At 39.8% G+C, this 11,916-nt stretch overlaps 1 protein-coding gene across 3 annotated transcripts in view; it reads left to right on the forward strand.

The window, feature by feature from the left end:
- Positions 1-11,576, forward strand: part of RBPJ (recombination signal binding protein for immunoglobulin kappa J region) — a 102,386-nt gene extending 90,810 nt beyond the window's left edge. For all 3 annotated transcript variants that reach the window (XM_047751679.1, XM_047751680.1, XM_047751681.1), the window contains 4 exons: positions 5,103-5,243; positions 6,436-6,591; positions 6,966-7,069; positions 7,227-11,576. In XM_047751679.1, the coding sequence (XP_047607635.1) occupies positions 5,103-5,243; positions 6,436-6,591; positions 6,966-7,069; positions 7,227-7,542 (717 nt within the window). In that variant the 3' untranslated portion in view covers positions 7,543-11,576. The remainder of the gene's footprint in view (positions 1-5,102; positions 5,244-6,435; positions 6,592-6,965; positions 7,070-7,226) is intronic.
- Positions 11,577-11,916: the final 340 nt, after the last annotated feature.

The raw sequence follows: 11,916 nt of genomic DNA on the forward strand, positions 1-11,916 counted from the left end.
TTCTCTGCTGAAATACTTCATTGGCTGATATTTTCTGGGACAGTTTTAGCAGGAGTTGGGTTGATCTATAATTATTTCAGAAATTGAATCATTTTATTTTTGTTTTGTTAAAATTTTTAATGTGTTGATTGTGTAAGGTGATTTTATTTCACATTTCAACATAATAAGCCAAAATGTGTGGAGTAATATTTATGAAACCTTGAGACTGGGACAAAGTATAAAACGGGGAAAGCGTAGGGAAAGAAAGGTGCAAAATTTAGAAAGAAAGACATAAACCAGATCAACGTTTACTCGGGTTCTTTTCTCATTCACTGCGTGTCACTCTGTTCCAAGGATAATATTTATTTGCTTTGGCATTAAATGCTTGTTCTACAGAAGGACAATTCAGAGGTTTATGCCTCTGATCAGGGATAGCTTATATATGGACCATTGTTTAAGAAGACACACTGAAATCTTAAAATAGTATTTTCACTTGTTTCAAGTAAAGTACCAGTCTGCCTTGCTTGAAAGATACCTTTACATTGAAAAAACTATGTGGTTCTGATTGTAAAAATGTTACACACGAAAGAACTGACCTAGGAGTTTCCATTGTGGTTCAACAGAAACGAATCTGACTAGTATCCATGAGGACGCAGGTTTGATCCCTGGCCTTGCTCAGTGGGTTAAGCATCTGGCATTGCCATGAGCTGAGGTGTAGGTTGCAGACTCGGATCTGGCGAGGCTGTGGCTGTGGTGTAGCTTGGATTCAACCTCTAGCCTGGGAACCTCCATATGCCTTGGGTGCAGCCCTAAAAAGACCCCCAAAAAAACCTGACCCAGAGACTGTCTTTGAAAAAGTTGCAGTACCATCATTACCAGTGTACTGATATATACCTCTTTTTGAGGTTGTGTGACTGAAGAATTAGTTTCCTCAGAGTCAGAGCTAGGCTTTAGTGGTCTGCACCACTTCCTGCCCTCCTTTGCCTCCACAGTTTTCATATTCTTTTAAGAATGATAACACTGCCTTAATAGCTGAATGTTGCATTTAATTTCCTAGGCTAGCAACCTCATTGGAGAGCTTTGCTTGGAAAACACCATCCTTCCAAGACCAAGTTTCAATGGGGTGAATGTCCTAGTGAAAAATCCTGTTTTTTAGAGTACTTTAAAAACAGGCACAGTCTATGCAGATCTGGCCAAGAAACACCAGTTAGTCCTTTATCCCCATGTCCTCCAGGCTGTCAGATATCCCAGAGGTTTGGGGACGTCTATTAGATAAACTAATCAGTGATGTGAATTCAGCCTGGGCAGTTAGCAGGTATAGTGCTAGGAATGTGAATAAGATATGTTTTCTGTCCTTAAAGGCTATGTCCAGTTTACCTCAGGATAAATAGTGTACCAATAATTTTCAAAGCCAGGATAAAGGAGGGAGAAAGCCGGGTGGAATAACCCTCATGTTTTATGAACGTAGAATTCAGCACACGTAGCTTAAGTTAAATTCATTCTACCTTGCTTCTCAGATTTGAAATGATCACAACAAGTTTTTGATACCAAATAGGAGAAGACATCTTTTGTTTGTTTATTGGTGAGAACCAGGTCATTCAGCAGTGTCTATGTCCAGAGAACTATTGTGGGAAGTAAACTTGAGCCCAAATGTGGCTGTGTGCTCAGTATGCTTATTACCACATAGTGGAGAACCAGCGGCTCACACAAATAACAGTGTCTCAGCCAAGTCTCGACTCTTACGTGGTGAAGTCATAGTGAGTGTGCTAGACGCGTAGGGAGCTTTAAGCTTACATCATTCAAAATTCAGTTATTTCTCTAAAATCCAAATATCTTTAAATTTAAATACAGCTTGAAGACCAGCATTGAATAGAAACAGTTTGCTTGAGTTTAATTAGTCTCGGAATATCTTAGGTGCAATAATTGCTAAAAGTGTACTGTCTCCCTTTAAATTCAAAAATTGGTGGTTGTATAAGTAGAATGACAGATACTCTGTTAAACTGCAGAGCTGAAAAATGGGTAAATATGAAGAATGTTGACTTCTAAAGATTGGGATTTTTAATAGTTGTGGCTGAGCTGAAGAAAAATGATCTTTGAATGTAAGTCAGGTGTGAATCAGATAATAAAAAACCAGTCATAATATTGTATAATATTAACAGCACTTTGGACTTTCACATGTGTTGATTTATTTAATCCTCACAAAATTCTGTGAATAGTACCTATTGAGGATATTCATTGTGGAGCAAAGTATTACAGCTCTGCACACATACATGCTTTCCACAGAGAGTCCCACACCTTCCATGTGCCGGGCACTGTGGAGAAGCAGGAGATACACTGGTGGGCAAGGTAGACCCCTTTCCTCTTGGAGCTTACCTTTCAGAGAGGCAAAAATCAGCTAAAGAAATACCCATATCATGTATTAAAAGGTTCATATAAGTGTTAAGACAAATTAAAACAGGATAAAGGGATAGGGAATTGGAATAGTCAAAGAAGTCTTTTTGAAGTGGAGCTTTTAAACGGAAACCGGAATGAAGTTAGGAAGGCAGAAACGGGCTGAGGAGCATTTCAGGCAGAAAGAACTTAGAGCGGGAATGTGTGAGGACTAGCGAGGAATCCATTATAGGTGGAGCAGGGGAGAGGCGGGGGCAAGTCCCAGCAAAATGATGCTGCGAGCTTAGCCACAGGCAGCGCCTGTCCATCCCCTCTCTCTCTAGGCGAGGACTTTCTCATCTGTGGACAGTAGGAGGCCCCTGGAGGGTTTTAAATAGGGAATGATGGCTGGTTTATGTTTGGAAGAGTAAGTCTGGCTGCTCCGTGGACGAGAGAGCGTCGGGGTATAGTGATGGGAGCAGAGAGAGAGGCGCTGGGGCCTTTGTCGTGATTCAGGTGGAGTTGAGGATGGCCTGTTAGACCAGGAGTGTCCTGGTGAGGTCGTGAGAGCTGACTGATTTGTTTGACGGTAGACCTAACAGAATCTGTTGACAGATTCTCTTTTGTAAGAGAAAGCAGGGAGTCAAGGATAATGGCACGATTTTTAGGATTGAGTGAACGTGGAATCATTTATTGAGCCGTGAGTCGAGGGAGGATCATGTTTAGGAAGAAATAAAAAGTTCTGTTTCTGATTAAGATTGAGATGCATTGATAGACATTTCAGGTGGAACTGTTGAATAGGTAGTTAAATACACGAGTTGGGAGCCTGAGAAAGCGCTGGAGATGTAAATTTAGGAGTTGCCAACCTCTAACTGGTATACAGTATAGCATAGGAACGAGGAGAAGAGCCCCGGGGCTTTGGTCAGGAGCACAGAAGGCCAGTTAGAGCCGGGTCTCCCTGCAGCAGGAGTGTGTGGGGCACATGCTGCAGAGAAAGCTGACGAACGAACGAGGACAGAGACGTGCCCATGGGATTCGTCTGTCTTGAAGTCCTTAGTGGCCTCATCGAGAATAATTGTAGTGGAAACTTAAGACAGAAGGCTAGAGAGATCTCAGGAGATGGGAGGGTGAGGAAGAGGAGTTTTGCTGTAAGGGGATGCTGAGCGGCAGGGCAGGACTTGCAGTCAGTCTCTGATTTTAGGTGAGACGTAGTTCGGACACGGTTATGTGCTGTTGGGGGTGATCTTCACAGTCAGCAGCACTTAATGGTTACCTTCCATGTGGTAAGTAACATCTAAGGTTTGATAGGATTGCCTTTCAGATAACTGAGACTAGTTGGATTATAAAGTTAGAGTGTGTAATGGAAAGAGTTGAGGCTGGGCAGGCAGCCCAGCCTTGGAATCATATTCTGGTCCTTCAGCTATTAACCAGGTGATTTTGAGGAACTTAACCTGACCTGAGCCTGTTAACTAATCTGCAAAGTCATACCTATTTTAGGTTGTTGTCTTTTAAACATGTAAGTATGATAACGAACTGTACCGACTAGCACACCCATAGTGGCCTTTAGAGATCAATTTCCCTTTACTGTTGGAATATTTGTCATATATTATTGAAAGAGTCACCTCAACTTACTACTAAAAATAGGATTCATAAGTCTAGTAGGAGTAACATCAGCTGGGAATTTACTAGAAGTGCAGATATCAGGCCCCCACATGTAATCTCTGGGAGCAGAATAGATGTATGATTTGTATCAACGTTAAAGTTGAAAAGCACTAATCTAGAAAACAGGTGCCTGCCTGCCCTCTTGTTTTAGGAATTCATGGAAGAAGGTAACGTTTCCACATTCTTTTTTTTTTTTTTTTCTTTCTTTGCTTTTCATGGCCACATGTGGCATATGGAAATTCCTGGGCTAGGGGGGTCACATCGGAGCTGTAGCAGCTGGTCTACACCACAATGTAGTGTGATCTACACCACAGCTCACGGCAACACCAGGTTCCTAACCCACTGAGTGTGGCCAGGAATTGAACCCATATCCACATGGAGTTGGGTTTGTACCCTGCGGAGCCACAATGGGGACTTCTTACATTCTTTTTTTTTCTTTTTTTTTTTGTCTTTTTGCCATTTCTTGGGCCGCTCTCCCGGCACATGGAGGTTCCCAGGCCAGGGGTCAAATCGGAGCTGTAGCCTCCGGCCTAGGCCAGAGCCACAGCAACTCGGGATCTGAGCCACGTCCGCAACCTACACCACATGGTTCCTAGTCGGATTCATTAACCACTGCACCACAACGGGAACTCCACTTCTTACATTCTTAACATGACTGGTATCCAAAGGTATTTATATTTATTTATTTTAATTAATTAGTCAATTAATTTTTATGGTCACACCCACAGCATATGGAAGTTCCCAGCCAGGGGTTGACTCAGAGCCTAGCAATGATCTATATCATAGCTGCAGCAGCACCAGATCCTTAACCCACTGCGCCAGGCAGGGGATCAAACCTACACCTCCTCAACCACCTGAGCCACTGCAGTGAGATTCTTAACCCACTGCACGTAAGTGGGAACTCCTATTTTTTTTTTTTAAACCTTTCTTCTTGGTTTATTGTTTAGAGATGCTTTTGTGTATGTAGGTTCTTGACAGATAATTGTGATATACTACTATATAATACATTCTTTTTGTGAACTTTTTGACAGTGTACAAAATGAAAACTCTCCATATGTGATGACTTTTCTTTCTTAATTGTTAAATTATAGATAATCAGGAAGGTTGATAAGCAGACCGCATTATTGGATGCAGATGATCCTGTGTCACAGCTCCATAAATGTGCATTTTACCTTAAAGATACAGAAAGAATGTACTTGTGCCTTTCTCAAGAAAGAATAATCCAGTTTCAGGTATGCTTTTAAATGACTGGTGAAATCTAAACTGTGCAAACTATTAGGTTAGCAGTGTACACAGAAACATGAAACGCTCGTTTAATGTTTTTGTTTTTGTTTTTTTGGCCATGTTGGTGGTATGTGGAAATTCCCGGGCCAGGGATGAGACCCACATCACAGCAGTGACCCAAACAGCTGCAGTGACAATGTCGGATCCTTAACCTGCTGCACCACAAGAGAACTCCTCGTTTAGTGTTAATTGTATCCTAATGCAGAAGCTGGGTTCAGATGTTTACCTCAAGTTCAACAGTCCTTAGCCCACGTGTTCCTCAGACATGGCAGTCATCCCACCTCAAGGGAAAATGTTCTCAGAGAAACAGTTAACAACTATCTAGTTCTGGGGAAACACAAAAGCCCCTCAGATTATCCAAAAGTAGATTTGGGGTGTTTAGTGAAAGCCCTAAATTCTGTGCGGACAACATTGTGTATGGATGCACGTATGTTGTGGGGGAGGGTTCATGATGATCACAGATTCACGGGGGTCTCCTAAGATGGTAATGACGACACATTTCAGAAGCTAACTTTTCACTGTATTTACTAACTCTGTTTACTTAGAAGGCTTTCATGGGACATTTATAACATGAACAGATGATTGAGTAGAATAGTTTTACTCATTTGTGAACATCTGGAGACTTTTTCCGTGGAGATAGCCACACACTGCCCGTCTCCTCAGCCCAGCACTGATGTCTGCCACTAGGTGTAGTCAGGGTAGGGGTAGGGGATTGTCAGTTCACATCTTGGTGCCTTTCTACTGAAAGCAGTAAATTTCTGGCTGTTGTGTACGCAGCAAGGGGCTCCTGTTCTCACTCTCTCATTCTGAGAGATCCCCAAAGAGTTTTAAACACAATTACTGATCTTTTATTAAAGAAATTATACAGGTACTAGTGTACTCTTAAATGGTTATTCTGAAAAGTACTACTATTTTTAGTATATCACTGAAGTATTTTGTATTCCAATAAAAATTGCTATGTGTGAGGTTTTTGTATTAATACTCTGGGTGGGGAGTGGCAAAGCATTGTGCTTAGGAAGTTTATAAATTTGTACTGAATTCTCTTCATGTTAGTGCCAGTCTATGACTGTTACTTTGTTAAAATTGTCTTTTATTGTAACATATATAAAACTCAACTTCTAAACACTCTTTTTTCATAAGGCCACTCCATGCCCAAAAGAACCAAATAAAGAGATGATAAATGATGGAGCTTCCTGGACAATCATTAGTACGGATAAGGCAGAGTATACATTTTACGAGGGGATGGGCCCTGTCCTTGCCCCAGTCACACCTGTGCCTGTCGTAGAAAGTCTTCAGGTGAGACCACTTAGAAGTTGACTTTTTGCTCTTTGCAGCTGTTCTCAGCTATGATGTGGCATACTTTTATTTTGCAATAAATTTGATTTTTCTCCAAATCACTAGATTTGGAGATTTTATTACACATCATTTGTTGATTAAAGACAAATGAAAATAAGAAGAGCATAATTTTATGGAAGACAATTCAAGTTTAAATTAACATGTGCATTGAGATATTTTTAGTTTGTCTTTATAATATGTCGTTCAAAAGAAGCATTTTAATTATCTTTTTTTGGGGGGGGGGCACATGACTGTCGAATGAGAAACTCATTTGTGTACCTTAATGAAAAATGGAAAATTTTCTCAATGTTGTTCTAATTTTCTATGAATTGCAGTTAAATGGCGGTGGAGACGTGGCAATGCTTGAACTTACAGGACAGAATTTCACTCCAAATTTACGAGTGTGGTTTGGGGATGTAGAAGCTGAAACTATGTACAGGTACTTGATACAGCTTTTTACATCATGCAGAATTTCTGTCGGGGGTGGGTACATGAGACTCTTTGCTGATACTGATTGTCCTATAGTGAGCATCCCTGTTTTAAGTTTTATTTCTAAAATTTGCCTGGCCCTTAAGGGATTTCTGTTTCTTCCTCAGATGTGGAGAGAGTATGCTCTGTGTTGTCCCAGACATTTCTGCATTCCGAGAAGGTTGGAGATGGGTCCGGCAGCCAGTCCAGGTTCCAGTAACTTTGGTCCGTAATGATGGAATAATTTATTCCACCAGCCTTACCTTTACCTACACGCCAGAACCAGGGCCACGGCCACATTGCAGTGCGGCGGGAGCAATCCTTCGAGCCAATTCAAGCCAAGTGCCCCCTAATGAATCGAACACAAACAGCGAGGGAAGTTACACAAATGTCAGCACAAATTCAACCAGTGTCACATCATCGACAGCAACAGTCGTGTCCTAACTACCGTCTTTTTGCTAGGACTCACACTGACTCGAGTGCGGCAAAATGTTGACAAAAAAAAAGAAAGGAAAAAAAAATGAACAATCTTTTGTGGTTTCTTGGGAAAACTTTTCATACCAGGTGATACGATTCAAAAACCCCATTACCTGCAAGTGCTGATATGAAGTGCAGAAGCCACAGTCAAACAAAACAAAAAAACACATCAAAATGAAAAAACTTTCGGAAATTGATTTTTTTAGCTGTTATTTTTGTTTGGTTGGTTTTTGCTTGGTTTTGTTTAAATGGGCAAGAAATAGACATGTGGCTGGAGTAAAACCTAATCAAACTAGAAGACAAAAATCTAACATAGTTTTTATGGACCAAGGAACTTGTATAAGCTTTAGCAAAAGGTACATTTTCACCATACCTTTTTTATATCACAGTATATAGTACACCTTTGTTACCAAATAGGTGGTTCTCCTCCCCACCCCCTTTGAGCTTTTGCTCCCAAGTCCATTCAGGTTCCAGGCCTGGCCATGCTTGTTTAATCTAACCACCACCATACTCTTCCAGGTCTTTTTGGTCTAAGGCTGGAACTGTTCTTTTTATTTTATTATTTTTTTTAAAGCTGAAGTCTTGTGACTTTTAATGAGTCGAAATTGTTTTGATTTCAGCAAGTCAAATCTTGTAAAGGTCTGCGTATTTTTTTTAAGATTATATGAAGTCTGTGCAAAAGCTTTAAAAAAAAAAAATGCCTCTGCCTTGCCTGCAATACATGCAACGTATGTTAACTTAGCCTCTCTTCTCAGACACCAGTTGATAGTTATTTCTGTGTGTTCCTTTTTTTAAACAATGTATTTATAGTGGTAATCCAAGAGATTCTACTCTGTACCTGGAATCCTGTGGGGCCGTTTCGTTGCTAAGGAGTTAATGGCATGGAACATGGTGGGTTTGCAATGTTCCTCCCATTTCGGTGCAGAAATCTGTCCGTGCATTCCAGGATTTGTTCAGGTCCCCACCATCACCACCCCCACCCCCGAATCTTGTACATAGCTTGTATTATGTGTAAGTTAAACATTTTATTTTGAACTTGGAATGTTTCCCATGACTTCATTTAGCAGGGTGTTCTCCGTTGTTGACATGTGACAAGAAAATATCATGAGAAATATTTGCTACCTATTGGTGGATGGTGCCCAGTTGGTAGATGGTGCCCTTATTGTACAATGAGGAAAATCTCAGCAAAAGCATGTTTCTATTTACTTTCTTTCTTTTTTTTGTAGCCTAGGCCAAACCATTGTAACCTTAAAACAAGATGCTTTTTACTAGGTGACCAACTAAAAGAGCTGAAAGACAGTACTTTAGGAACAGTTAGTTGTAAGGTTATAAATATGCAAACGTAATTTATCTTTCCATTTCTCTCCCGGCCTTTTTTTTTTTTTTTTTTTTTTAAATCTTCTCTTCCTTCCCCAGTACTGAGTGTCTTCACAGATGTCTCCTACTCAGAGAGAATTTCTCCTCCATTTAGTTAAGAGTTGATTCCATTTAGGGTTGTGTGCTGGCAGTGCGTGCTGGGCTCACTGGTTTTACACCGCTTCAGTTCCTGCACTTTGGTCATGTCTTTGTTCGGTTCTTAGAAACTGCAGCTCCCATTGAGCCGCATGTGGTCCAGGCACTGTGTGTGTGATGCTACAGGACGTGGTCTGGTCATAACAATCATCTTTCCTAGAGTAAAAACTACCTCTAGATTGTGGTAAGCTTTTACTGTCCCATAAAAAGGAGCCACAAGTACCTTAAGAATGCAAAACTGTAACTTCCTACAGCGTTTCCATACAGAAATTGTCTTTCTGGTGTCTTGGGCTATTTTGAAAAGTTTTCATTGGTAGACTTTTAAAACCATCATTGTTAGTAGCTTTTTTATCCCCCCAGCTTTGATATCTTCATCACTTGTTGTTTTCCTCCGACTATGCCATTGTAAATACAATTCCTAACATCTTTAAATCGCATCGCGTTTTCCTCAGTTTTCAAGGGGAAAGTCATTTGTAAAACACGTTGTGGTTTTCTCTTTCCTGCAAGCCTTTTTAATTACTCACAGGCTGCGTTATACTATATACAGCCTTTCTCTCTTCAAGTCTGCTCCAGTCACTGGCTTGTCTTGTAAGCTAATCCTGCCTCACACTTTAAATCTGTTTCAGTGACCAAGGGCAGAATTCATTGTGGCCTTATCTTCCTTTGTTTTAACTGTTTACTGGCTTTTTCTTGCAAATTTGCTTATTTCTGAGTAGTATTTATTCTTTCCTCTTTTGAGTCTAGACGTAGTCTTTACACAGTGCTAAAAAGAGAGGGCAGAGATGTTTTCAGTGCTTTACTTTGAATGGGCCACAAGCTTCCTCCACTTCCCAAGTTTGGTATTTAGTTATGAAATTATATTAAATTAACTGATAATGGATGAGATGCTTTTGAAAAACAAGCTATTCCTTACCCAGCATTGCAACTCAAAATAACTTTTCGAGTATATGGCTTTATTAAAATGAACCTTGGCTTTTTTTTTTTTTTTTACTGTTTAATTGTATCTAATTTTGGTTCTTTGTTTATTTCAATAAGATAATTGAAATATTAGACTGTAAACCCTTTTCTTTTTTTTTTTTTTTGAAAAGTCTAAGAATGTACTTATACAGGCATTTCCCCCCACTATTTTATGCCATTCTTTATACCACAAACTAAAGATTGAAATGATTTGTCTGTTGTGGCTTATTGTTTATCAGTAGTTCTTTTGTCAGCTGCTTAAAAAAAAGTTTGTGAATGGTTTTCTGTGTAATTACAGGATCCTTGTCCTCTGGTTATAGTAGAATGTAGCCCCTCCCCCAAAAGGTGGCATTATTAGAGATGCTGGCCATTTACCCTCATAAAGATTCAGAACGGTAACCACTTCAGTTAAAGTATAGTAGTTTTTTGTTTTTTAAAGTTCTGTTTTAGAAGTGTATCCTATAGAGGCTCATGATTTCTATGCAGTTTCTACAAATGCACATAGAAGCCGAGTCTGTTGTCCAGTATGTTTTTATTAGTTCCATCGAATTGATCACATAGATTGGGAAGGCAAGCTAAAAGCTTTAAACGCAAAATGCCCTTTTTATTTTGAATGGTTTCAGAGTTGAACACTAGTAGAATATTTAACCTGCTGCTGACTTTTCTTAAACTGTGGCAACTAAAGGCATCCTCATATATGTATTAATTAGTGAAATATTTGTCACTCTTACTGCACAGACTTGTTTGCAGTTATAAACTGGTTAGGGTCTTTTTGTTGTTTTTAATGAAACTAGTACCATCTGTGCCCTCACAGGAAATTTCCAACACAGTTTTTAAGAACTAAACTAACCAGTCATGTTTAATCCGATAATCCACCCTGGAGGGGTGGGGGGCGGGGGGTGGTGGTGGTGGTTCCTTTTTGAAACAAAAATGTCATTCAATTATTAACCAAATTACTTACTTTTGATTTCAAAAGCAGCTGTGTTTTTGATGAGTACTGAACAAATGTGTGTAATTTTCTGTGCCAGACTTTTTTGACTTTGTTTTCAAGCACTGTAATGTGGGATGGATGATTAGAAACAATAATATATTAGGGTTTCTATTTAACCCTTTCAGGACTGAACTGTATCTCCTTTTATTAATTTTTCCCTGTGTCGTGATAAATGTTTGCCAGCATTCAGTACTGTGTTGGTCCAGATGTAGGTTTATATGCTCATTTTTAGCTTATTTCTTGTACCTTGCAGCATGCTCTACGCATTCAGTCCTTAAGGGGTTTATTTTACAAACTGTGCGCCTGTAAGGTTTATTAGCAATAAGATAGAAAATTGAGCAAGTTTATACCATAATTTTGTAGAAAAAAGAATCTGCTCAGTTCCATATTTCATCCATGAGAAACCTGCAATACGAGCAGTTTCAAGAAATAAATAAAAAGGAAATGTAAACCATTGTAAAAGTCTTCTGTTGGATGTGCCTGATGCATGTATTATCGTCTTTGATTTCAGAATACTTCATAAAGATAAAATTAAATTCCATGTTACAGTTTGTGTATTTACAGTCGTACCTTGCTATCTCACCTACATCACATCCCAGTGATAGCTGTGCTGATTTTTTGTAAATGTTTTAAATGACGTAGTGCTTTAAAAAGAGAAAGGTTCTCTGGGGAGTGGGTTCGTCCTTGCATATGAGGGAAATGAGCACTGCCTCTCAACGGACAGCTCCCAATTCAGGACCATTTCGAGCTAATCGCCACACAAGCGGAGAGCCTTGTTGAATGACAGCTTGCTTTTCCAGTAGAAGGTGGTCATCTGGTCAGATGTATAAAGGAATGTGGAATATGGTTTATGCTTTCTGACGGGGGGCTCCTCATTGGCG

This window comes from Phacochoerus africanus, chromosome 10, assembly GCF_016906955.1.
Source record: "Phacochoerus africanus isolate WHEZ1 chromosome 10, ROS_Pafr_v1, whole genome shotgun sequence".
Classification (NCBI taxonomy): domain Eukaryota; kingdom Metazoa; phylum Chordata; class Mammalia; order Artiodactyla; family Suidae; genus Phacochoerus; species Phacochoerus africanus.